Source organism: Patella vulgata, chromosome 5 (genome assembly GCF_932274485.2).
Source record: "Patella vulgata chromosome 5, xgPatVulg1.2, whole genome shotgun sequence".
Taxonomy (NCBI): Eukaryota; Metazoa; Mollusca; class Gastropoda; family Patellidae; genus Patella; species Patella vulgata.
The window spans coordinates 3,234,209-3,262,178 of NC_065883.2; the positions used below are offsets into that span (position 1 = coordinate 3,234,209).

A 27,970-nucleotide genomic window follows, 5' to 3' on the forward strand; every position below is an offset into this window, starting at 1 on the left:
TTCTGTCAATAGGAAAATCTGTAATGATAACCGAGACTGCTGAAGCTGTCATTTTGATAAACATAAAACGGAATATTTTGGTTAGTTTTATTCATTTATTTCCATAATTGAGAATGTTTGCATGATTACCACTAGCTGCTTTTGGTAGAATATCTCTCTGGGCAATTATGTCTGTTGAAATTTCTAGACTCGGAGAGGTTTTACTATACGATTAAGGGCCAGAATTATTGTAATCTTGGGCTAAAAATATTAATTAAATTAAAGTGAATGAATATCAATATCGAATATGTTGATATTTTTGATATAATATTATTAATTGTATTTGAAAAGATGTAATAATTGAAATAAATGTACTGTCTGAACAAGGCAGTCTCAGCCACCGTAAAAAAATAAACAGGCTTAAATTTATGTCCATGTACTATTATTAATAACTTATGCAAGATCACCTCTGGCTCCAGTTATTAAATAAAATCTGTTGTATATAATTAAATAGTCTCAAGATTATAAAATTAGTTCTCTCTTAAAAAATTGAACTCCTCACAAATGTTGATGATACAGTACATGATTTCCAGGGATAGATCATTTCATAGAGAAATGAAATGGGGTTTAACATCCTACTCTGACTGGGCTAATGAAGATGGGCATACGCCATACTGTGAGCTATAAGAGACATTTTGCCCAGACAGCAGCACTACCGCCTACTCTTATATTGAATTCCAACTGCCAAGGGATCTTTTACGTGCACTCCAATGTGTACACAGGACCTCGGTTTTTTTTTATCCTATCTGAACGACTAGACAGCTGTCCATGTTAGGCCCTGACAAGAGCAAACCATGCTGGAAAATCTTGAACATTTTCGGCCAATACCAGGAGAGATCTCGGCGCTATTGCACTTTCGTACCTCTACCAGTTCCCGTGGTCGTAGGCACTTGAAATTTTCAGAGGATGTTAAGGGGGGCTAGCAATGACCACACACCAAATTTCAGCCGAATCCATAAATAACTTTTTATTTTACCGACCTTTTAATTTCTAACGAGAGAGAACTTCATCCGTTTGACGCCATTTGCTTTGTTTACTAATTAGACTTGAATAACAAGACACTAAGACGGAAACCGACTCGAATAACAAGACACTTAGACGGAAACCGACACACTGCACTAGCTGCCTAACACTGCAGTTCATAAAAATTAATATAATTTTCGTATACTTTAATTTTTGCGCGAAGCCACCATTTTCTATAAAATACTATTTGGTGTTGATCAGTGGATTGGCCTTTAGGTGTGAATATTGCCGTGACCTTGATTTTGACCTTGAGGCCAAACTTCCCATCCATATCGGGGCCTTTGCGTTTATGCTTGCCGTGGCCTTATTTCCTACTGTATTATCAAAGTTAATGTTCGAGGTGAAAGCAGAGATGACGTCCTTCAGAAAAGATACTTGGGTTAAAGTCGTAGGTCAAGGTCATGTTACAGAAAACTAAACTCAAACTTTTCAAAGTCATTTTTGGGACATTTGACCTTGACTTACGACCTTGACCCCGTTACCATTTTCGAAGGCTATCACATTGGCTTGAATCATGAACGTTTACCTTGGTCCTATCGCACACTGCTCGGTCAGAAAACGGTCAAACGCAGAGGGTCCGTGTCCGAAAGGAAGTCAATGGGCGTGGTCAATGTGAAAGGTCGTGGTGACCTCCACTAGTCACCGTTAACCATCCGTAACCTTGACTCTGACCTTGAGTCCAAACGTCCCATCCATCTCGGGCCCTTTGCGTTTATGCTTGCCGTGGCCTTATTTCTAACTGTATTATCAAAGTTAATGTTCGAGGTGAAAGCAGAGACGACGTCCTCCAGAAAAGATAGTTGGGTCAAAGTCGTAGGTCAAGGTCATCTTACAGAAAACTAAACTCGGACTTTTCAAAGTCAGTTTTGGGACATTTGACCTTGACTTACGACCTTGACCTCGTAACCATTTTCGAAGGCTATCACCTTGACTTGAACCATCGACGTTTACTTTGGTCCTGTCACACACTGTTCGGTCAGAAAAGGGTCAAACGCAAAGGGCCCGTGTCCGAAAGGAAGTCAATGGGCGTGGTCATTGTGAAAGGTCGTGGTGACCTCCACTAGTCACCTTTAACCATCTGTGACCTTGACTTTGACCTTGAGTCCAAACTTCCTATCCATCTCGACCCCTTTTCGTTTATGCTTGCCGTGACCCTATTTCTTACTGTATTATCAAAGTTAATGCTTGAGGTGAAAGCAGAGACAACGTCCTTCAGAAAAGTTAAAAGGTCAAAGTCGTAGGTCAAGGTCTTGTTACAGAAAACTAAACTCAAACTTTCAAAGTCAGTTTTGGGACATTTGACCTTGACTTACGACCTTGACCTCGTAACCATTTTCGAAGGCTATCACCTTGACTTGAACCATCGACGTTTACTTTGGTCCTGTCGCACACTGTTCGGTCAGAAAAGGGTCAAACGCAAAGGGCCCGTGTCCGAAAGGAAGTCAATGGGCGTGGTCAATGTGAAAGGTCGTGGTGACCTCCACTAGTCACCTTTAACCATCTGTGACCTTGACTTTGACCTTGAGTCCAAACTTCCTATCCATCTCGGGCCCTTTTCGTTTATGCTTGCCGTGACCCTATTTCTTACTGTATTATCAAAGTTAATGCTTGAGGTGAAAGCAGAGACAACGTCCTTCAGAAAAGTTAAAAGGTCAAAGTCGTAGGTCAAGGTCATGTTACAGAAAACTAAACTCAAACTTTCAAAGTCAGTTTTGGGAAATTTGACCTTGACTTACGACCTTGACCTCGTAACCATTTTCGAAGGCTATCAACTTGGCTTGAATCATGGGCGTTTACCTTGGTCCTGTCGCACACTGCTCGATCAGAAAACGGTCAAACGCAGAGGGGCCCATGCCCGAAAGGAAGTCAAGGGCGTGGTCAATGTGAAAGTTCGTGGTGACCTCCACTAGTCACCTTTAACCATACGTGACCTCGACATCGACCTTGAGTCCAAACTTCCCATCCATCTCGGGCCCTTTTCGTTTATGCTTGCCGTGACCCTATTTCTTACTGTATTATCAAAGTTAATGCTTGAGGTGAAAGCAGAGACAACGTCCTTCAGAAAAGATAAATGGGTCAAAGTCGTAGGTCAAGGTCATGTTACAGAAAACTGAACTCAAACTTTTCAAAGTCAGTTTTGGGACATTTGACCTTGACTTACGACCTTGATCCCATAACCATTTTCAAAGCCCATAATCTTGGCTTGAACCATCGACGTTTACCCTGGCCCTGTCGCACACTGCTCGGTCAGAAAACGGTCAAACGCAGAGGGGCCCGTGTCCGAAAGAACGTCAAAGGGCGTGGTCAATGTGAAAGTTCGTGGTGACCTCCACTAGTCACCTTTAACCATCCGTGACCTTGACTTCGACCTTGAGTCCAAACTTCCCATCAATCTCGGGCCCTTTTCGTTTATGCTTGCCGTGACCCTATTTCTTACTGTATTATCAAAGTTAATGCTTGAGGTGAAATCAAAGACAATGTCCCTCAGAAAAGATAATTGGGTCAAATTCGTAGGTCAAGGTCATGTTATAGAAAACTGAACTCAAACTTTTCAAGGTCAGTTTTGGGACATTTGACCTTGACTTACGAGCTTGACCCGTAACCATTTTCAAAGCCCATCATCTTGGCTTGAACCATCGACTTTTACCCTGGCCCTGTCCCAAAAATGAAATAAGGTCACGGCACGCATAAACGCAAAGGGTCCGAGATGGATGGGAAGTTCGGACTCTAGGTCAGGGTCAAGATCACGGATGGTTAACGGTGACTAGTGGAGGTCACCACGACCTTTCACATTGACCACGCCCATTGACTTCCTTTCGGACACGGGCCCCTCTCCGTTTGACCCTTTTCTGACCGAGCAGTGTGTGACAGAACCAAGGTAAGCGTCCATGATTCAAGCCATGGTGATAGCCTTCGAAAATGGTTACGGGGTCAAGGTCGTAAGTCAAGGTCAAATGTCCAAAAAATGACTTTGAAAAGTTTGAGTTTAGTTTTCTGTAACATGACCTTGACCTACGACTTTGACCCAATCATCTTTTCCGAAGGACGTCGTCTCTGCTTTCACCTCGAACATTAACTTTGAAAATACAGTAAGAAATAAGGCCACGGCAATCATAAACGCAAAGGCCCTGATATGGATGGGAAGTTAAGACTCAAGGTCAAAATCAAGGTCACGGCAATATTCACACCTAAAGGCCAATCCACTGATCAACACCAAATAGTATTTTATAGAACATGGTGGCTTCGCGCAAAAATTAAAGTATACGAAAATTATATTAATTTTTATGAACTGCAGAGATAGGCAGCTAGTGCAGTGTGTCGGTTTCCGTCTTAGTGTCTTGTTATTCGAGTCTAAATAGTAAACAAAGCAAATGGCGTCAAACAGATGAAGTTCTCTCTCGTTAGAAATTAAAAGGTCGGTAAAATAAAAATGTTATTGATCGATTCGGCTGAAATTTAGTGTGTGGTCATTGCTAGTCCCCCTTAACATCCTCTAATAATTTCAAGTTCCTACGACCACGGGAACTGGTAGAGGTACGAAAGTGCAATAGCGCCGAGATCTCTAGGCTAGCAAACCAGCATCTTACCCATTGAGAGAGATGGCTGGCATGGGGTTAATTATTTACTCCACTCGACACAAACTAGGTCATTTTGGGACTAACATATGGTTTAATTTTATTTCCATAATTCGCTTGCGCGTTGGGGTCTTTAGCAGTGGGAGGAAACCAGAGGACCCGGGGAAAACCCACGAGGTTCGACTATTTTCTAAGAAAGTCAAAACATAATTATTTCTATGTCTTTTGCTCAATAGGTTGTCAACTCACTATTATACGATCATAGGTTATCTTTCTCACACTTAAAAATCTTCACACCGGAAATAATAACACAGTTACCTCCCAATTACCTCCCTTGTTTTCCTATTCTCCAATATGGAATAGCTATCTTCAAACGTTTGAATTTGAAGTTGAAAATGATATTTTTGCCACTTTCTCAACTGGCAATAGTGAATTACAGGATTAATAGGATTATTCTTTAACAAGGTAGGACTGTTTATAGATACCATCTATTTTAAGGCTTTATTTTAATACATTTTAAAAATATAACTTAAAAATATGAAATTGTAACTTTAAACATACATTATGCAAGAGCTAAATCTGCCTATTGCAGGTCTTTTTTTAGGCCTGAAATGTTATCTAAGGTATTAATTAGACATTTATGACCATGAAAAGACCATAATCAAGCCTCAATACCATCTTATGTGTCTGAATCCAATCTGCTGCTCAATGCCCATTGATGAATAACCACAAAAAAATGGATAATCAAGACATTGTTAATTATTGTGACAGCAGTTACAATGACGAGATTTTCTTAGCTTAGAGTGAAGCAATTTGACTGAAATTTTCACCGTATTCCCTTTATATTATCTAGTTTTTAACCATTATAGCGAGAACTGCCATCTCTTTATCTAATTTTACCTAATGTATCTTTAAATAGTTTGTTCATAATAGAAGAAATCCATCGGCTCACACATTATTCAATACCAGAAACCTATTTTTCGGCCAAACACTAAGCTATTTTGTGCCATATCACAGCAGGGGGGTTGGATAGCCGAATGGTTAGCATGTGCACGCTGTATCATACGGTCTGTCATTGAGTCACCTGGTGTGGTTTGATTCCCCAGTTGTACGTGACGAGTTGGGTTGCCTGTCCAACCTCGTGGGTTTTCTCTGATTTCCTCCCACTGCTAAAGACCCCTATGCGCAAGCGATTTATTGAAATAAAATTGAACCATGTGTTAGTCCTAAAATGACCTAGTTTGTGTCGAGTGGACGTTAAACCCCATTTCTCTCTCTCTCTCTCTCTCTCTCTCTCTCTCTCTCTCTTCTTCATTAGCCCAGTCGGAGCAGAAAAGTATTACGTTAACCCCATTTCATTTCATTCTGTTTTGTTTCGTTAGCCCAGTACATTTTAAACAATTTAAAGATGCAAGATTAATGTCTTTTTTGTTGGCTTCAAATGTGATATAAATTATTAATTAAATATTCATTCACATAACTAACCTAAAATCAACTACCCCTAGACCATACAATCAACTCCCCCTAGACTGTAAAATCAACTACCCCTAGACCATACAATGGCTGTGATACAGAATGGCTTAGAGCTTTAAATTTAACAATTTAACGTTGAAATGGATAATTGAGACTTGGTTTATTATCATAGTGGAATGATACTTGACAATCAAGGCTACCTTGTCGAGACTCATCTGGTTGCTCAGAAACTAGTACTTTTTAAATTAAAAACACTAGTACTTTGATTGGAAATTTTCAATATATTTATTTTTCATTATTAAATTTTATCTACATTTATTTTAGCCAAACCGGCCAGCTTTTTATCTAAATCTTACATAATATGTAAAAGAACTTTTGGCAGTTGAAATTTGATATAAGAGTGGGTTGTATCACCGCTGCTTGGGCAAAATTTCCCTCATAGCACACTGTATGCCCATCTTCATTAACCCAGGTGGGGGGATTTGATGGCCGAATGGTTAGCACATGCGTGCTGTATCATTAGGTCTGTCATTGAGTTAACTGGCTTGGTTTCGGATCCCTGGTTGTACGTGACAAGGAGTAGGGTCGCCTGTCCAACCTCGTGGGTTTTCTCCGGGTCCTCCAGTTTCCTTCCACTGCTAAAGATCCCTACACGCAAGGGAATTATTTAAATAAATTTGAACCATGTGTTAGTCCCAAAATGACCTAGTTTGTGTCAAGTGAACATTAAACCCCTTCTCTCTGTCTCTTTCTCTCTCTCTGTCTCTCTGGTCTACTAGCCACAACATAAGGACTAGCATCATATAGTGAAGCTTAGTGTTGAAAATCGGAGGAGATTTGTGATCAGAATACTTTTGTTTGCTCTCTCTCTCTCTCTCTCTCTCTCTCTCTCTCCATAAACCCAGTGAGAGCAGAACAGTAGGATGTTAAACCTTTTTTTTATTTGTACATATACGTCTTTCCATGACGCCTACATGAAACAGAAGACTTGTTATTGTGCAAGTGGAAATGTAATAATAGATGAGTTTGGAGTTTGAACTTAACTAAAACTTTACAAAAAAGTCTAATTTAAGTTAAATTACGAAACAGCGAAGATCTGTAATTACAGAGTTTAAAACAAGATGAAAGAATAATCAATTATTGGTTTAGAGAGTAAGACGTAGAGGACGTGATACTATGACGTATTTTGGTTCGTGGATAATTGATATCTAGAGACCACAGAATGAACACAGTAATTACAAACGCTTCAATTCTTTTCAATCATATGACCTTTAACCTCCCCTCCCCTCCTTGCCGTATTGATCTGCTAAACTTCTTCAGCAAGTACCATATAGTATTGAGATCTGTTCTTTTCTTTCAGCCGTGGAGAATTCAATTTTATTTCTGTACCAGTCGAGTTTGTACTTCGTAACGACTCAATAACGAGGATTATATGAATAATTGATCAAGTAATCGGACACCAGCTAAGGGATCGCAATTCCCATTCAACAAGTCTCGCGTCACCCATCATGCCTGTTGAAGGCATTACCAAGGCAACCAAATCTAAAGGAGTTCGCATGATCAGAAGGCACAGAAGTCATACAGAGGGTACCCACACCGACCGTCCTAGCATGAGTCGTTACCGTGACGATGTGGAGACAGATGGCATGCCGTCTGCATTAAGGTAATATTAATCAATAAAAACTTATTGAATCAAGAGATTGGGTTTATTAATTAAATATAAAATTGTTTTTGTTGAGTTTTGTTTAGGCTTACATAAGATCAGGGTGCATGGATTATGTTTTTTGGGGTTATTTGATAATAATAATAATATGTCTATTTATATGGTGTCAAATCTACAAATTGCTAATAGTGCATACAAAACTATATACAAAAGTTCACTTGCTCAGTAATTATTTTTTTTGACAAATTTTGTAATGAATTTTGAAAAGAGGAGTTCTTAACTGAGCTGAGATTGAAGATTGACAAAACAAAGTCACAAAATGAAGTTGAACTATTAATTAAGTATTTATTGTATATTTTAAATCACAGCTAAAGACATCAATCTTCAAGCAAATATATGACTAGCGCTCTTGAGCAGTTTACTGGAAAGAATTGCACTCTACAAATTCATAATTTATTATTATTATTATTATATTTAGAAATGAAGTTGAACTATTAATTAAGTATTTATTGTATATTTAGACATGTGGTTTTATGTATCATCTGGTTATTTATTCATGAGTGGAGGTATATATATATAAGAACAGATATCTATTTCAGACATTTTATTTCTCAAGGGACAAAAGTTATTGACTTACTCTAGATAATTAAACACTGGTACATATATATGTTGTTTGACATTCATTCATTTATTCATTTATTCATTTATTCATTTATTTATTTATTTATTTATTTATTTTATTTTATTTTATCTATCTATTTATTTAAATTCAATTTAATGTACCTACATCTTCATTAGCACGGTCAGTGCAGAATTGTAGGGCGTTACACGGTTAAACCCCTTTCATTTCATTTTAAATTAAATTTAATGTATAAATTTAAAGGCCTGATGTGTCATTTAGCACTATATGAATCCCGTGCAAACTACAATATTTTGAAAGTTGAATCTCTAATAGGAATATCAGTCTAACAGTGGTTCAATTCAGTATTTACAAAGTTATGATAAGTTGAAATTTCATCGATCTATGCTGCTCACCACCATCGTTTATTGGTATTTTGGTTTGATTTTCTTAATTAAACATACATTATGCAAGAGCTAAATCTGCCTATTGCAGATCTTACTTTAGGCCTGAAATGTTATCTAAAGTATTAATTAGACATTAATTAACTGATCCAGACCTTAATCAACTCTCGATGTCAACGCTAGCCAGCAATATTTTCTTGATTAGAATCCTATCTGCTGCTCTACATTCATTCATGATTAAATCAAGAAATGGATAATCAAGACTATGTATTTTATGAAATTTATCGTACCAACTTTAGTAATGATCATTGAGGCTAGGCCCAAAATTCAAAAGCTAAATTCTCGGTTCAGAGTGGAGCAATTAGACTGAAATGTTCAGTAAATTCCCTTTACATTATCTATTTTTGAACTATTACAGTGAGAACTGTCAGCTCTTTATCTAATTTCCCATAATGCATCTTTAAATGTTAAATAATCAATCTAAGTACATAGTTAGCATGTACTACGCTGTGAGAAATTTGATATTCTAGCAAAGATGCAAATGGCACATCGAGACTTACCAATAAACCGATCATGGGGTCAGTTTTTCATTGTCTGAACGTATAAACCAGTGATGGGATTTCGCTCGTATATTCCGGACATATATTTTAGTTTTTTAACACAAAAATTTAGTGCATTTGTAGTATTTGAAAGTGTTGGTATGGTATGGACATTTTTTAACCCATAAACTGCATTTAAGCAATCAGTCAGAAAAAAGGGATGACAAAAGGCAAATATGACCGTAATAAAAATCTAAATAATTGTCTTCTAACATAAATTCCATGTCCTTTAGACGCTGTATGATTGAATTTCTTGTAGGGGGGTGGTCTTGTGGTTTAACGTGGGCATGTGAAATCGTAAGATCTGTCATTGAGTCAAGTGGCGTGGTTTGAATTCTCCGCTTGTGTTGCCTGTCCAGCCTCGTCGGTTTTCTTTGGGTTCTAAAGATCCCTACGAGCAAGTGAATTATTGAAATAAAACCCCATTATTTTATTTTTGCTGGAAGTTTGTGTATTTATGATGTCATGTATTTATTGTTGTTATAGAGACAGACTATATGATTTATTCGGTCAGATTGAAAAAGAATTTGATACGTTGTATACTGCAAATATAACATGTAAGTATCCCTTATATGGTCATGACTTATGTCTGTACATCCTTATATGGTCACCATGGGTTGCAAAGCATATAATAATGTAATATTAAAGGCTCTATACCACTCTTGTTGTAACTGAATAATATGTCCCAATGTTTATTCTGGTCAACAAATTGTACAATTTTACAATATTCCAATTAATTGATGATACAAATTTCATCTTAACACACCTAATTTAAACTAAATGATTTGAAAAGCCTGACGTAAAGCTTTTCAAATGTGACTTGTACTATTTACAATATTCCAATTAATTGATGATACAAATTTCATCTTATCCACCTAATTTAAAAAATTGGAAAAATTCAACTAAATGATTTGAAAAGCCTGACGTAAAGCTTTTCAAATGTTACTTGGATTTAAAAATATTTTTGAACCCTCTGGACAAGTAAAACAGGATTTAATGGATAATTTACACAACAGGTAGGACACTAACACATCTAGTACTTAGAATAAGGCTATTTTTTTATTTTCTGGAGCTGTCAAGCCAGCAAGAGTGTTATTGTCCCTTTAATGTATATAAACTAATTTATATTCAAGCGTTTTTATTTTGACTCTAATTTCAAATCAGTTTAAGTTATGTTTGACGAAATACGCCAAAAGTCTCAATCGAATGGCACCCTAGCGTCTGGTTTTTCCAGTCTACACCGACAGCGTATGCCCTCCAGATAAGAATATGGCGTCCCCGTTTGAAATGACTTGTGGAATATGTCTAGCCTCGTTCTTTGAGTCCCTTGTTACAAATGGTACTGAAACGCATTATGGGACACGATTCGTGTACCAATGGTAAAATGTTTATTTTGTTTTAATATTAGATATCAGAAGCCCATCTTTTCCTGGTAAGATCACAACATCAATGTTGATTTAAATTGACAAATAATTTGTGTTTTCAATGTTGAAGACTTTGGATGATATGGAGTTAGAGACTTAGCTACTTTAAATTGACAAATAATTTGTATTTTCAATGTTGAAGACTTTGGATGTTATTCAGTTAGAGACCTAGCTACTTTAATACCATCTTCAATAGAAGGCTTGATCTTGCCTTAACTACGTACATTTAAAAATCGTGGTCGTTGCTTCAGGAACATGCTTTGATACTATTGTTCTGTTTTCCTATGTTAGCCCAATGTTAGAAACACATCAGTATTATGTGCTTCATCGAAGGTAGAGCAACAATTTGATTGAAATACAGATCTATATTTCGTTTCAATTTTTTTATACTTTCGTGGGTTTTCTCCGGGTCCTCCGGTTTCCTCCCACTGCTAAAGACCCCTACGTGCAAGCGAATTATTGAAATAAAATTGAACCATGTGTTAGTCCCGAAATGACCTAGTTTGTGTCGAGTGGACATTAAACCCCATTTCTCTCTCTCTCTCTCTTTCGATGGCCTACACTACATGTAGATCTGACCAGTTGTAGTGGAAGATCGTGTCAAGGGTCATATGAGTGGCTTTTGACCCTATTATGTCATACATTTGATTAACCAATCAGTGTTGATGTTTTTAGTGGGTTACCCAAAGGTCCGTGCACCTCACACCAAAAACTCGCCGTAACAGATTGTTTCATTGGCTAATCCCTCACATCATCCAGAATGCGGGTTATATAACAACTCTTCTAGATCCTAGTGTAATAAAGACAAGTAAAATGAAATTTTGAACTATAAAAAAAAGCAAAACGAAATAGGATCTGTGTTATAATCAGACTGGTACAGTAAAGAGGCTACATCGTGGTATTTGATTACCATTCCTAATATCAGACAAGGGCAGCACATTTAAATAAAACTATTGTGTATTTTAGTACAAGAAAGAGTTGATGCATTAAATGAAAAGATAGAAGTTAGTTCGACATCTGATAAACAATTGATTGATTCACAGGATACACCAGATCTAGGATCAAAACCTAAACGATGTAAGTATATTTCTCTCATATTCACCATTTAGTATTAAGGGCCTTTAAGGCCTACCTACTGTTAAAGGCCTTAAAGGCCCACCAACTTAGTATTAAAGGCCAACCTAGTTTCAATGACCCTCTTAGTATTAAAGGTCCATTTGATATTGAAAACCCGCTTAGTATTAAAGACCCACTTAAAATAAAAGACCAACTTAGTATTAAAGGCCAACCTAGTTTCAATGACCCTCTTAGTATTAAAGGTCCATTTGATATTGAAAACCCGCTTAGTATTAAAGACCCACTTAAAATAAAAGACCCAATTAGTATTAAAGGTCCAATTAATATTAGAGGCCCATTGAATTTCAAAGACAGGCAAATTATTAAAGGTCCATTTAGTACTAAAGGCACACTTAGAATTAAAGACCTACTTAGTACTAAAGACCCACTTAGTATTAAAAGACTCACATGTTGTTAAAGGCCCACTTTTATTAAATACCAACAAATCATTAGAGGTCCCATTAGCATTAAAGACCCACTTAGTATTAAAGACTCACTTATTGTTAAAGGCCCACTTAATATTTAATTAAAACCAGCTTAGTATTAATCTGCCCACTTAAAATTAAAGACCCAATTAGTATTAAAGATCCACTTGAAATTAGAGACCAATTTAGTATTAAAGATCCACTTAAAATTAAAGACCCATTTAGTATTAAAGGCCCAATTAGTATTAAATGTCCACTTAATATCAAAGGTCCACTTATTTAAAGGTCCACCTTTGAGTAGATACCAACAAAGGATTAGAGACACTCACTTACCATTAAATACTATTAGAGAGACTCGCTAACCATTAAAGACTATTAGAGAGACTCGCTTACCATTGAAGACTGGGGTGTACGTGACAAGGAGTTCGGTCGCCTGTCCAACCTAGTGGGTTTTCTCCGGGTCCTCCGGTTTCCTCCCACTGCTAAAAAAAAGACCCATACGCGCAAGCGAGTTATTGAAATAAAATTGAACCATGTGTTAGTCCCGAAATGACCTAATTTGTGTCGAGTGGACGTTAAACCCCATTTCTCTCTCTCTCTCCCATTAAAGACTATTAGAGAGGCTCACTTACCATTAAAGACTATTTGAGAGGCTCACTTACCATTAAAGACTATTAGAGAGACTCACTTACCATTAAAGACTATTAGAGAGACTCACTTACCATTAAAGACTATTAGAGAGACTCACTTACCATTAAAGACTATTAGAGAGGCTCACTTACCATTAAAGACTATTAGAGAGGCTCACTTACCATTAAAGACTATTAAAGAGGCTCACTTACCATTAAAGACTATTAGAGAGACTCACTTACCATTAAAGACTATTTGAGAGGCTCACTTACCATTAAAGACTATTAGAGAGACTCGCTTACCATTAAAGACTATTAGAGAGACTCACTTACCATTAAAGACTATTAGAGAGGCTCACTTACCATTAAAGACTATTAGAGAGACTCGCTTACCATTAAAGACTATTAGAGAGACTCGCTTACCGTTAAAGATTATTAGAGAGGCTCACTTACCATTAAAGACTATTAGAGAGACTCACTTACCATTAAAGACTATTAGAGAGGTTCGCTTACCATTAAAGACTATTAGAGAGGTTCGCTTACCATTAAAGACTATTAGAGAGGTTCGCTTACCATTAAAGACTATTAGAGAGACTCACTTACCATTAAAGACTTTTAGAGAGACTCACTTACCATTAAAGACTATTAGAGAGGCTCACTTACCATTGAAGACTATTAGAGAGACTCACTTACCATTAAAGACTATTAGAGAGACTCACTTACCATTAAAGACTATTAGAGAGACTCACTTACCATTGAAGACTATTAGAGAGACACACTTACCATTAAAGACTATTAGAGAGGCTCACTTACCATTAAAGACTATTAGAGAGACTCACTTACCATTAAAGACTATTTGAGAGGCTCACTTACCATTAAAGACTATTAGAGAGACTCACTTACCATTAAAGACTATTAGAGAGGCTCACTTACCATTAAAGACTATTAGAGAGACTCGCTTACCATTAAAGACTATTAGAGAGACTCACTTACCATTAAAGACTATTAGAGAGGCTCACTTACCATTAAAGACTATTAGAGAGACTCGCTTACCGTTAAAGACTATTAGAGAGGCTCGCTTACCGTTAAAGACTATTAGAGAGACTCGCTTACCATTAAAGACTATTAGAGAGACTCGCTTACCATTAAAGACTATTAGAGAGGCTCACTTACCATTAAAGACTATTAGAGAGACTCGCTTACCGTTAAAGACTATTAGAGAGGCTCGCTTACCGTTAAAGACTATTAGAGAGACTCGCTTACCATTAAAGACTATTAGAGAGACTCGCTTACCATTAAAGACTATTAGAGAGGCTCACTTACCATTAAAGACTATTAGAGAGACTCGCTTACCGTTAAAGACTCGCTTACCATTAAAGACTCACTTATTATGAAAGGCCTACTTAGTAGTTACACCCCTAGAGAAATGTTTTATTAATGAACCGCTAGAATATTGCCCAGTTGATCAATTTATTTCTCATTTCAGCAGCAAGTCAGATTTCACAGAAGATTAAAACTACATACAAAGTTTCTACTAGTAAAATAGTTTCTAGTTTCCGTGCTCCGACATCCTCGTTTACGTACGTACGAGATTATCGTGGACATCGAGATGGCGTGTGGGAGGTCAAACTCTCCAAGTCAGATCCTCACGTTATTGGAACAGCGTCTGCAGGTAAATCATACGCTTTATATAAAATACACATTTAGCTTAGTTAAAGATCGGGGGGCTGGATGGCTGAATGGTTAGCATATGCGCGCTGTATTAGAAGGCCATTGAGTCAACTTGCATGGTTTCAATTCCCCGGTTGTATGTGACAAGTAGTAGGGTCACCTGTCCAACCTCGTGGTTTTCTCCGGGTCCTCCGGTTTCCTCCCCCCACTAAAGATCCCTATGTTAGTCCCGAAATGACATATTTATGTCGAGTGGACGTTAAACCCCATTTTTCTCTCTCTCTCTTGTTAAAGATCCATTATGTGAGAGCTAAATTTTCCAACTGCATGATATTTATCTGTCTTCAAATGTTTTATAAATTATTATTTTGACATTTAGTGATACCCTGACATTTTTGCCTAGTGTAATTTGACTAATACTATTAATATATTCCTTTTTATCAGCCCCTTTTTGTAAATGCGGGTTGGATGGCAGCATGGTTAGCGTGTGCTGGCTGCACCATAAAGTCTGTCATTGAGTCAACTGGCATAGTTTTAATTCTCCAGTTATACGTGACAAGGAGTAGGGTGTCTGTCCAACCTCATTGGTTTTCTCTGGGTCCTCGGGTTTCCTCCCACTGCTAAGGACCCCTACGCGCATGCAAATTATTGAATTAAAACTGAACCATATGTTAGTCTCGAATTGACCTAGTTTGTGTCAAGTGGAAAATTAAAGCTCATCTCTCTCTCTCGCTCTCGCTCTCTCTCTCTCTCTCTCTCTCTCCCTCTCTCTCCCTCCCTTTCTCTCTCTATCTCTCCCTCTCTTTCTCTCTCTCGCTCTCTCTCTCTCCCTCCCTCTCTATCTCTCTCTCGCTCTCTCCCTCCCTCTCTCTCTCTCTCTCTCTCTCTCTCTCGCTCTCTTTCTCGCTCTCTCTCTCTCTTGGGATATAGTTTAACAGTTCTCTGTTTATTTCAGATCATACAGCGAGATTATTTTCTATTGAAACTGGAATATGTTTACTGCGTTACACTGGACATCAGGGATCAGTAAACTCTATTAGGTTTCATCCTAATAAGGACTTGGTATTGACAGGGTCAGGTGATGAACGTGCCCATATATGGAGTAGTCAGGTGACTCTACCTTCTCACGGAGAAGTTGTGGTAAGTAATATTGAAGTCACAGTTATTTTTATCTATATTTGGCTGCTGGTGGGATGAATAGAGCTGTCCTTAATTTATAAAGTAAACATGGCTTTCCTGAAAAAAAACTCTCCACAAGGTGAGGGATTTGGTAAATAGAGTTTTATCATAAATAAAGAGAGATTTATCATAATAAGGAGAGTTTTATCATAATAAGGAGAGTTATATCATAATAAAGAGAGTTTTATCATAATAAAGAGAGTTTTATCATAATAAGGAGAGTTATATCATAATAAAGAGAGTTTTATCATAATAAAGAGAGTTTTATCATAATAAGGAGAGTTATATCATAATAAAGAGAGTTTTATCATAATAAAGAGAGTTTTATCATAATAAGGAGAGTTATATCATAATAAAGAGAGTTTTATCATAATAAAGAGAGTTTTATCATAATAAAGAGAGTTTTATCATAAAGAGAGTTTTATCATAATAAAGAGAGTTTTATCATAATAAAGAGAGTTTTATCATAATAAAGAGAGTTTTATCATAATAAGGAGAGTTATATCATAATAAAGAGAGTTTTATCATAATAAGGAGAGTTTTATCATAATAAAGAGAGTTTTATCATAATAAAGAGAGTTTTATCACAATAAAGAGAGTTTTATCATAATAAGGAGAGTTTTATCATAATAAGGAGTTTTATCATAATAAGGAGAGCTTTATCATAATAAAGAGAGTTTTATCATAATAAAGAGAGCTTTATCACAATAAAGAGAGTTACATCATAATAAAGAGAGTTTTATCATAATAAGGAGAGTTTTATCATAATAAGGAGAGTTTTATCATAATAAAGAGAGTTTTATCATAAATAAAGAGAGTTTTATCATAATAAAAAGAGTTTTATCATATTAAAACCAAAAGTTACCCACCATTATATATAGTTGCAGATGTAAAGTTCGCTCTTCCTCCTCTGAAAATCACTGTGACTAGAATTTTGCTAAAAATTTCTTTTTTTCGTAAGTGACTAATATTTAAAACTGGTTTGGAAGTTGGAATAATTATTGTGTTTTGTTTATTGTAGAAATCTCATTCATCTGGTGAAGATGATCTCGATGGATCAGAGAAAGAAGAAATGATGGAAGGTAAATTATATTTTATATCTAAAACAAATGTCAAGTCCTTATCTGAGGTGGTATCAAGTGGTCTTGGTTAACAAAAACAGGCAGATGCCATACATATAAATGGTTCCACTACTGATGTCTTCCGTCTTGCTCCAGCCACAGTAATGGATCGTTCTAAGGACAAAATAATTACTGGCCTATAACTCCCAATTGTAACTTCCAATTAAACTGACCCCAAACTCTACTCCACATATAATAAACCAATTAAAAAACTTTTTAATTAAAGGTACATAAATTCATAAATTTAATAAACATCCAGTGGCTAAGCAATATTTCTGTCGTGTTTAAAATGGCTGCCGAACCAGAATTGGACATGCACATGATTTCACGTCACCTCGAAATATACAAAAACTGTTTGGTAACTATTTCAGTGTTCAACTCTTCACTATTTTTTAACATATTTACTTATTTCCATGCAAACCGTGATGATGTATGAAAATTTTGCATTGGCCGAGATAGTTCATCAGGATTTTCCGACATGGTTTCCCCTTGTCAGTGATGCAGGAAGAAGCGTCTGACAAGGACAGCTGTCTAGTTGTTCGGTTGGGACAAAAAACTGAGGCCCTGTGTGTACATTGGCGTGCTTGTAAAAGATCTCTTGGCAGCTGGAATTCGATAGGCCATAGTGCCGCTGCCCGGACAAAATTTCCCTCATATAGCATACTGTATGGCGTATGCTAGTCTTCATTAGACGTCAAACCCCATTTCATTTCACTTGCACAAAGGCTTGTTGTGTGTTTCAATTGTAGCCGTGAATTAGACAATTATCACGCCATACAGTCTAATATGAGGGTAATTTTCTGCCTACTCTTATTTCAAATTCCAACTGTCAAGAGTAAATTTAAGTGTGTACATGGGACCTAGGTTTCTTTCCCATTCAAATGACTAGACGCTGTTTCATGTCAAGACTCTGCGTCCTACACCGCTGAGATTGTTTTAATTATCGTCTGTCCTATTCAAAGTTTGATAATTTGATGTATTTGTAGATCAAGATCAAGTTACTGATTGCGTTACGCAGAGATCACCTTTAATGGAGTTGTCTGGTCATGTGGGTGTTATTATAGCAGCTGATTGGATGGCTGGAGGAACACAAGCTGTTACAGCATCATGGGATAGAACGGCTATTTTACACGATACAGAATCAGGGGAGATAATAAATACTCTAACAGGTAGGTTTCGTGGTGTTCTATCCAGATTATCTTCTTATTGTTAAAATTATTAAATATTGTAACTCGTGACGTCATCTGGCAGACTATCGCAATTCAAGGGATGACCACCGTCAATATTGGTCGCATTATTTCTGTTAAGAATTTATTGTGAATCATATTTTTATTTATTTTGCGAGAAGCCCTGCGTACTGGATGCTTATGGTTGGCCCCTGGATCAATTCACTTGAGTTGATATTTATTGTTTATGTCTTGAAATGTGTGTCTAGTTTGTCGTGTCCACAGGTTTGTCTTGTAAGTTTTTGTTTTGCATGTAGTGTGGTCCTCCTGCACTTACTATTATCATCCCAGTTACACACCTGTAACTTTACTCAATTTATGCCGTAAATAAACCATAGTCCACTCTAAAGATTTCCTTTTCATAAAACCTAACAGGACAATAAATATACACTGCTCTCGGGGCAAAATTTCCCTCATAGCACACTGCATGGCGTATGACCGTCTTTAGTAGCCCAGTCAGAGCAGAACAGTAGGACGTTAAACCCCATTTCATGCCCGTCTTTATTATCCCTGTCGATGCTCAACAATAGGACGTTAAACAAAATTTTATTTATATATATATATATAAACAGGTCATGATCAAGAATTAACAGAAGTAGAAGCTCACCCGTCACAGAGAATGGCCGTCACATGTTCTAAAGATACAACATTTCGACTGTGGGATTTCCGTGCACCGGCCATGTTGGTTAACGTATTTCAAGGACATACACAGTAAGTTGTACTTTCTCTATAGAAGTCAAATAAGGCCTTTTAAATCAACGGTGATCAGTTGGTCAAGCGTTCTAACGCATACGATTTATATCATAAAGAATGTACAGCGACATCTCTTGTAAGCGGTCACAGTTAATTCCCCCCATAGAAATTTTATTGTTTCATCTCTTTAATCAACGGTCACGGCCAGCGGTCACTATGTTATTAATAAATTTTAAAAAACATCGCCCATTCAATGGCCATTGTTGAATGATACCATCTTGTCGTACTTCGTAGCACCTCCGCTAATCCTGTGATTAATAGTTAATTATCTAGCCCCCCCCCCCCCCACCCATGGATCAGGTTAAACGAACTGTTTAAATAACAATAAACCCGGGATTATCTGTTACTTGATTTTTTGTTTTATTAAATGACAAATCCTGATCAATGTTTTCACACGTAACGACACATTATTTGATACTGATTTGATAAACTAAGAGTTTTGTCTCGATCATCTAGTATCCATTTTCCACTTTGTTGCTAAACAGAAGTTTTAGCGCCTCTTAAGCCGGGCGCATACCGCTACTACTACACACAAGCCGACAGGACTCAGTGTCCTGGATAGTTGTAAAAAAAAATCGGGTCGCGCCTTTACTTCACTTGCCTACGATATTACCAGTCCACACAGCCCGACTCTCACAGATTATGCGTCGTGAGTTACGCCACTTCCCTCTAGCGAGTGATTCCAAAAGTAAACCGGAAGCATAAAAGTAAGACAGTTGATCGCGTCGTTTGAGTGTCCACACAAACACCATAAGTTACGACTGCAACCAACTGCATCCGACTATGATTGAACATGTTCAATCGGGCCGACGGCCATGACGCGACGGAAATCGATAGATTCGTGGTCGTGGGACTGTCCACACTGCACTGATTATCTGAGACAAGACATTGCGTTGGGTAGAGTCTGGGCAAGTCGTGACAGTATGGGCCGGGCTTTATATTACATACATAGTTACACCCCCTTGAAAATTGGTGAAATGTGCTTTTTTGATAAAATAAAATCAATTCATGGATTTTCTTCACAAAAATGGGTAAATATTATTGAATGCATCACAATGGTAGACAGTAGTATCAATGTTGGTACAAAATGACATGTTTACAAAAGATATATCAGAGATTTGTGTCAAATAATTTTCGTTCTAAGCAAGTTTCAGCGACAGCCAAATTTACTGATGCAAGTATTGATGTTTGCTCCCAATGCATCCAAGTGTAATATTTCCTTGAGTGGCTGCTTAATACAGATTCTATTGTAATTGAGTCAAGTGGTCTGGTCTCAATTCCCAGCTTATACCTGACAATGATCTACTCTCTCTCTCTCTCTCTCTCTCTCTCTCTCTTATTTCTTATATAAATCTTGTCTGTTCGCAATTATATTTTTCAGACCAGTAACTACGGCTGTATTTGCTAGTAACGATCGTGTTATATCTGGTAGTGATGACAGACGTGCTAAAATCTGGGATTTACGAAATATGAGATCGCCCATAGCAACCATTCAGTGTGATTCAGCCATCAACAGGTACCTGTTATAAACTTACAAACAATAGTGGACATTGTGTGTCCTTCCGTTGAAATTTGGTGGAAATTTGTTTGCCATGACTATTTTTCGTTTCGTTTTTACAGTTCAAAATTTCATTTTACTTGTCTTTACTACACTATGATCTGAAAGAGTTGTTATATAACCCACGAGGATCATGTGAGGGATTAGCCAGTGAAACGGTCTGTTAAGTCGAGCTTTAGGCGTGAGGTGCACAGAATTGTGGGTAACCCACTAGAAACATCAACGTTGACTGGTTAATCAAATGTGTGACGTCACAGGGTCAAAAGCCGCTTGTATGACCTATGGCGCGACCTTCCAGTACAACTGGTCATATCTTCATATAGTGTAGGCCATCGAAAGTATAAAAAACGAAACGAAATATAGATCTGTATTTTAATCAGATTGCAAGCAAAATGAAACGAAATGGGGTTTAACATCCTACTGTTCTGCTCTGACTGGGCTAATGAAGACGTAACTAACTAGGCGTACATATGAAATGTAATGGGGTTTAAGATCCAAATTTTTTGCACCAAACGACCTAATGAATCCAATGGTGTGTGATGTCGATGACCCAAGTGATAAATTGATCGATAATTTTATTTATATTGCAGATTAGCAGTTTGTGATGCGACTCAGATTATAGCCATTCCACAAGATAATCGGCACGTTAAATTATGTGATATAAATGGTAACAGAATTGGACGTCTGCCCAGATCTAGTAGACAGGTATTTAATTATATAACATTAAATCTTCTCTTGTCTATCGTATACTGTCCATCAAGGTTGAATTGAGTAGTTGGGGAATAGACCATCGTATACTGTTCATCGAGGTTGAATTCAACTGTTGGGTAGACATTAAATCTCCATTTGAATGGTTGAGGAATAGACCATCGTATATTGTCCATCGAGGTTGAATTCAACTGTTGGGTAGACGTTAAATCTCTAGACCATCGTCCATCGAGGTTGAATTCAACTGTAGGGTCATATCTTCAATAAAAGACTTGATCTCGCTTTAACTCCGTACATCTTATCAAGGCCTTCACGTAATACCCTGCATATTTCGACACTAATTTTGATTGGGTACAAGCCCAAATTCATGATGTTACACTCAGTAAAAGATGAGTCCAGTTTTAAATTCAAGTGGCTACATACAAATCAACATGTACACAGGGCCTTGAGTTTTTCATGCCATCTGAATGATTAGATGCTTCCTTGCTAGGCCACATTTCTTGTCTTTATATTTATGTCTGTTATAAACAAGGTCGGATAAAAGGTGTTACAGTATTTGTTCTTTATGATGACAACATTGGTTTAACTTCATATGATACTTTTATTGTTCTTCAAACATATCAAGTACAAAACTCCCTATAGTTAAAGACTCCGTAATTAGCTTGTGTCGAGGGAGACATGGTTCTAGCTTTGCTTGGCACCCTTGGGTACCAACTCCCAACTAACTTACATGATGTCCGCTCTCTCCGGTCCTAACTCAGACGCTCTCACCTTGACTGAATAATCCCCTTTGGATTCCTGCTCATAATCCCCCCTTCTAGACAAAGAATCTGACAAGATTACACATCTGGCTATTGCATCATACCAAGACAAAGGACATTACATAACACAGGCCAGCCATGGAAAACCATGGATGTCAATAGCCGACAAGGATATTTTAATCATTGTGTAACAAAGATACCTGTTGCAGACTTTGTCAGACACAAATTATCACACAATGTATTGCATATATTATAATTTGTGTCTGACGAAGTCTGTGACTGGTGGCTATGTCCAGGCTTCGTTCTAAAGTAATAATTTCACTACATTGTTTTTGTTTCAGGGTCATACTCGGATGGTTACGTCAGTCAGCTGGGCTGCCGACACATCAACCAATCTATTTACATGTGGTTTTGATCGTCAAGTCCTCGGATGGCAGGTCTGGATTCAACCCAAAGACAAGGAGTAAATTAAAACGGATCTAACATAGCATAATTCTCTCAAATTACAGATTCTCTAATCAAATCTTAATTAAAATAAGATGTTGTTTGTAAAATGGATAATTTAACACAATCTGATTAAAACACAGATCAAATTTCGTTTCGTTTTTTATAGTTCAAAATTTCCTTTTACTTGTCTTTACTACACTAGGATCTGGAAAGTTGTTATATAACCTGCATTCTGGTTGATGTGAAGGATTAACCAATGAAATGGTCTGTTACGGCAAGTTTTTGGTTTGAGGTGCACAGAACTGTGGGTAACCCACTAGAAACATCAACGCGGATATGACCTCTGATGCAACCTTCCACTACAAACGGTCAGATCTTCGTGTAGTAGAGGCCATCGAAAGTATAAAAATAAAAGACACGAAATATAGATCTGTGTTATAATCAGATTGAATTTAACATGGCATAATTCTATTAAATCTTAGTACACATGTTAGAAAATAAACTAACCAACAGTAATAAATCAGGTGGCCATTCTTCTAGTGATACATTTGTTGTAAGAATTAAAAAACAGGTCACAAGACTGACATATTATCTAACATTAATTACAATACACATTATCCAACATTAATTACAATACACATTATCTTACATAAATTGAATTAATTACAATACACACAATCTAACATAAATTACAATACACATTATCTAGCATTAATTGAAATAATTACAATACACATACATATTATCTAACATCTTTTACAATACACATTATTTAACATTAATTACAATACACATTATCTAACATGAATTACAATACACATTATCTAACATCAATTACAATACACACTATCTAACATCAATTACAATACACATTATCTAACATCAATTACAATAAGTACAATACACATTATCTAACATTAATTACAATAAGTTCAGTACACATTATCTAACATTAATTAAAATAAATTCAATACACATTATCTAACATTAATTGAATTAATTACAATACACATTATCTAACATGAATTGAAATAAGTTCAATAAACATAAATTACAATACACATTATCTAACATTAATTGAATTAAATACACATTACATTGTTATATAGTTAACATGGATATCTTTATTAACCAGTACATTGGTTATTACATGGATTACCTTACTTGGCTCAAGATTTACTCAATTTTCAAACAGTTGTTTGTAATGCTCAACATAAAATATACTATTTAAAATACTATTAATATTTTATTGTGTCGATGTTTAAAAAAAAAAATACATTGACACTATTTGGGCTGTTGGTCAGAAGTTTGAGCAGTTGTTGAATTCAAGGGAAAATGATTTACTGCTCAGGCTGGTTTTAAAAAAAACCCAAAAAAAACCACTATTTAGACTGTTGTTCAGAAGTTAGATCAGTTGTTGAATTCAAGGAAAAATGATTTATTGCCCTGGCTGGATTTTAAAAAAAAACGACCCAAAACACACAATTTTTTACATCTGTTGTAAATTTGGCTGTGGGTCAGTTACAGTTTAGAGCAATTCTTAAATACAATGAGAAATGATTCACTGCCTTGGCTGGATTTTGTTTAAAAAAAACACCCAAAAAACAGCATTTTGATGTGATTGTATTTAGGCATGGGTCAGTTACAAGTTGAGCAGTTCTTGAATTCCATGAAAAAGAAATTCACAATCCTGACTGGATTTTGTAAAATGTAAATGTGTATATGTTAGAGTGGAGTAAGAATCTTAACATATGGTCAGATATTTTAGAATTTGTGGTGGGGGGAGGGGTGTAATTTCATGATTTTAAACTAAATGTGAGTTATATGTTAATAATTTAATAATACTACAGGGTCGAGCAAAGGGATCGGTGGCCTCCATTTCTATGGGGAACCCAATCAAAGCTGTTAACATTGTTGTATAACCTGCCCAACTTAATTGGAATAAAAAAGTTTATTTCATCTGTTCTGACATATTCAAAATAATAATTATAATAATTTATCATCTCCAACACAAGGGTTGCTCAGTGTCTTCCTATCTCTTGAGTCTTGGGTGTATACAACCAAGGAGTCGGCTAGGGCCTCGGCCCTGGGCATCACCAAACATATTGTTGAAACTGATATTATTTACAACATTTAAAATGGTGGAAAGTTGATAACATAAACTTAGTTAAAGATACATTATTTAAGATTTAGATAAAAAGCTGACTGTTCTCGCTGTACTAGTTCAAAAATAGAAAATGAAAATCTAAGCTAAGTTAGGGCTGTTTAGAGAATAGCAGTCTCAATTATCATTGCTACCGTTGTTACGATTGTAAACAAAGTCTCAATGATCCATTTTTTTGGGGTTGAATCATTAGCTTATCTTGTTTAAATCCATGCATCCGATGGCATCGACAGTTGATTATGGTCTTTGCAAGTTAATAAATGTCTAATTAATAGTTTAGATAACATTTAAGGCCTAAAGAAAGACCTGCAGTATGTAGATTTATCTTTTGCATAATGTATGTTTAAGATTTGGTTGTTTTGTTGGCGTATTCTACAATAAAAAAAAACAGTATTTATTCAAGTGCTAAGGGTTTAACATACTTGAAAGAATCAATCAAAAAAAAAACCCCAAAACAACACAAATCAGAAAAACAAAGTAGTAATAAAATTAACACTTGAACTTTAACATTTACAAATCAGTGAGGTCTCGCTGCTTTAAATAAACTTATAGATTTTAAAAATGTAATGAATTTGTACATAATAATATACATATAATATTGTGCTTGTAAATATTGTATTATTTATTTATCCTTGCTTTATATGTTTTTAGAGAGGGCTGGGGGTGGCTAAATCTGATTAAAACACAGATCCTATTTCGTTTCATTTTTTTATAGTTCAAAATTTCGTTTTGTCTTTACTACACTAGGATTTGGAAGAGTTGTTATATTACCGGAGATCTGGTTGAAGTAAGGGATTAGCCAATAAAACGGTCTGTTACAGCGAGTTCTTGGCGTGCGATGCACGGAACTGTGGGTAACCCACTAGAAACGTCAAAGCTGATTGATTAATCAATGTCTGACGTCATAGGGTCAAAAGCCACTCATACAACCTCTGACCCGACGTTCCAGTACAACCGGTCAGATCTTCATGTAGTGTAGGCCATCGAAAGTATAAAAAAATGAAATGAAACGAAATATAGATCTGTATTTTAATCAAATTGGGGGGCCAAATGGTTTACTGCGTGCGTGTAAGATTTGTTATTGAGTCAAATGACACAATTTCAATTCCCTGCTTGGAGTAGGGTAGTTGGTTCAATGGTTAACTCAACCCCATGGGTTTTTTCTGGGTTCTCCGGTTTCCTCCCACTGCGAAAGACCCCTACGCGTAAGTGATTTATTGAAATAAGATTGCACCATATGTTAGTCCCGAAATGACCTTGTTTGTGTCAAATAGATGTTAACCCCAATCTCTCTCTCTCTCTTTTATGTGTTTGCTTTGTTAGATCAGTAATTAATACATTCTACTCTCGTGACATTCATGTGCTCGATCAAAATAAAACAATACTTATAGATGCCTTATGTACGATTTAGATAAAGAGCTGGATGTTCTTGCTAACACGTTTAAAAATAGATCATGAGAAATTAATATCTCTAAAATTTTATTTAGCTTACTTTATTCTAAGCGATGTTATAAGTGTTTGAAGTTTTGACAAGATGTAGCATAGATTGGTTATTGCCGTAGCAACAGTACTGGACAGTCGAGACTAAATCTCAATTATCCATTTTATCAGTTAAATTTTTTAATTCTGTCGGGTTTTCTAATCCATTTTAATCTCGGCCATCCGATAGTCTAGAGGGCTGAATATAGGCTTGTCATGTGACTAAATGTTTTAATATTTAATAGTTTATATAACATTTAAATCCAAAAGAAAGACATGGCAGTAAGCAGATTTAGCTCTTACATCTTTATGCATCTTTCATAAAAATTGAGCCATGAAAATTTGACCTTCTCCGAAAAAATGCGAATAGCAATAACCATCTTTTAGTTTTCATGTAAATAAATCCAAGTATATGACCTTTTTTTTTATAGGAGTTTCATTTGATGTTAAACGTTATTTATGTACATTTTTCCGTTTAAATAATGATTCACAGAATTACATGAAAACATCGAATGAAGGTTAGATGAACAGAATGATATTCATGTTATTCTCTATGTCGTCAGGTCTTCATGAAATATCAGAATTTATTGGTCATTATACACATTGAATCAGCTGTACAAGTAATATCTGCCCTCAAAAGTTTTAAAATATTTAAACAGTAATGATGAACCACATGAACAAAATATGGACTTTCATTTTGATCTGAGCGAATTATATTGTTTGTATATTACAAAGCATAATAAATCTTTGGACAGTCTATAACTGATATATCTGATATACACCAGTGTATAACTGATAAACACCAGTATATATCTGATATACACCAGTGTATAACTGATACTCACCAGTATATAACTGATAAACACCAGTATTTAACTGATATACACCAGTATATAACTGATATACACCAGTGTATATCTGATATAAACCAGTGTATAACTGATACTCTCTAGTATATAACTGATACTCTCTAGTATATAACTGATACTCACTAGTATATTCTGATATACACCAGTGTATATCTGATATAAACCAGTATATAACTGATATACACCAATATATATCTGATATTCACCAGTGTATAACTGATACTCACTAGTATATAACTAATATACATCAGTGTATAATGGATACTCACCGGTTAATATTATAGAAGGGTACAAGATAAAGAATAAAAAGTGCCTGTCAGGTGCACTAGCTTGTTGACCTAATTATCTTCAAGGGAATACATCTTTTAATGTTTGTTGATAAATAAAAGTTGTTAAAGAAAACTTACATTAATAATAAATGTATTTAAATATTATTTGTTGTCTTGCAATTTGTGAAATTTGATCCCATCATCGAGTCTCTATCCTCAATAATTCCAGGAGCTGCGGCAGCTCGGAGGGTAAGGAACCGTCTTGCTATCCAAGATCTTTTGTTTGCTCCAAGTGTTGGTCAAGAAAGTTTAAGATTTTTGAAGATGGTTTCCCCATGTCAGTGCTGCAGGATGAAGGATCTGGCAAGGAACTGCAGCTAAAGTTCTGTGTACAAATTTGACAGTTGGAATTCGAAATAAGAGTAGGCTGTATTATCGCTTCTGGACTGCATGGCTTATGTCCATCTTTATTATTTATTAGCCCGGATATAGAAGACCCCCCCCCCCCTTTCCCGCAGCACTGACAAGGGGAAATGACACTGGAAAATCCTGATGGAAATTTTGCCCAGATTTCCATGTTGCAGGCCAAAAGGAAAATTTTTTAAACTAAGAAACACATTTTGAAATCAAACAGGCCAGCAAATGACTATAAACTCTTTCTTGCTAGGCCTTCACCTAATAAGGCAGAAACCAGCAGGCTTCTTATAAAGGTAGAATGTCCTACCTTGGTATAGATGATTGTTCGAATAAAATCTTGGATAGGTTGATATGGGTAT

At 36.2% G+C, this 27,970-nt stretch overlaps 1 protein-coding gene across 2 annotated transcripts; it reads left to right on the forward strand.

The window, feature by feature from the left end:
* On the forward strand, positions 1-27,359 carry LOC126822591 (WD repeat-containing protein 37). 2 transcript variants are annotated; one of them, XM_050551555.2, is made up of 12 exons: positions 1-80; positions 7,471-7,773; positions 9,882-9,952; positions 11,786-11,896; positions 14,476-14,661; positions 15,616-15,800; positions 16,861-16,921; positions 17,947-18,129; positions 18,759-18,897; positions 20,321-20,455; positions 21,088-21,202; positions 22,308-27,359. In XM_050551555.2, the coding sequence occupies exons 2-12, from the start codon at positions 7,619-7,621 to the stop codon at positions 22,431-22,433; spliced, it is 1,467 nt and encodes a 488-aa protein (XP_050407512.1). In that variant the 5' UTR covers positions 1-80; positions 7,471-7,618; the 3' UTR covers positions 22,434-27,359. The 2 variants fall into 2 exon arrangements, with proteins under 2 accessions (XP_050407512.1, XP_050407513.1); XM_050551556.2 differs by having other exon boundaries at positions 14,479-14,661.
* The last annotated feature ends 611 nt before the right edge of the window (positions 27,360-27,970 follow it).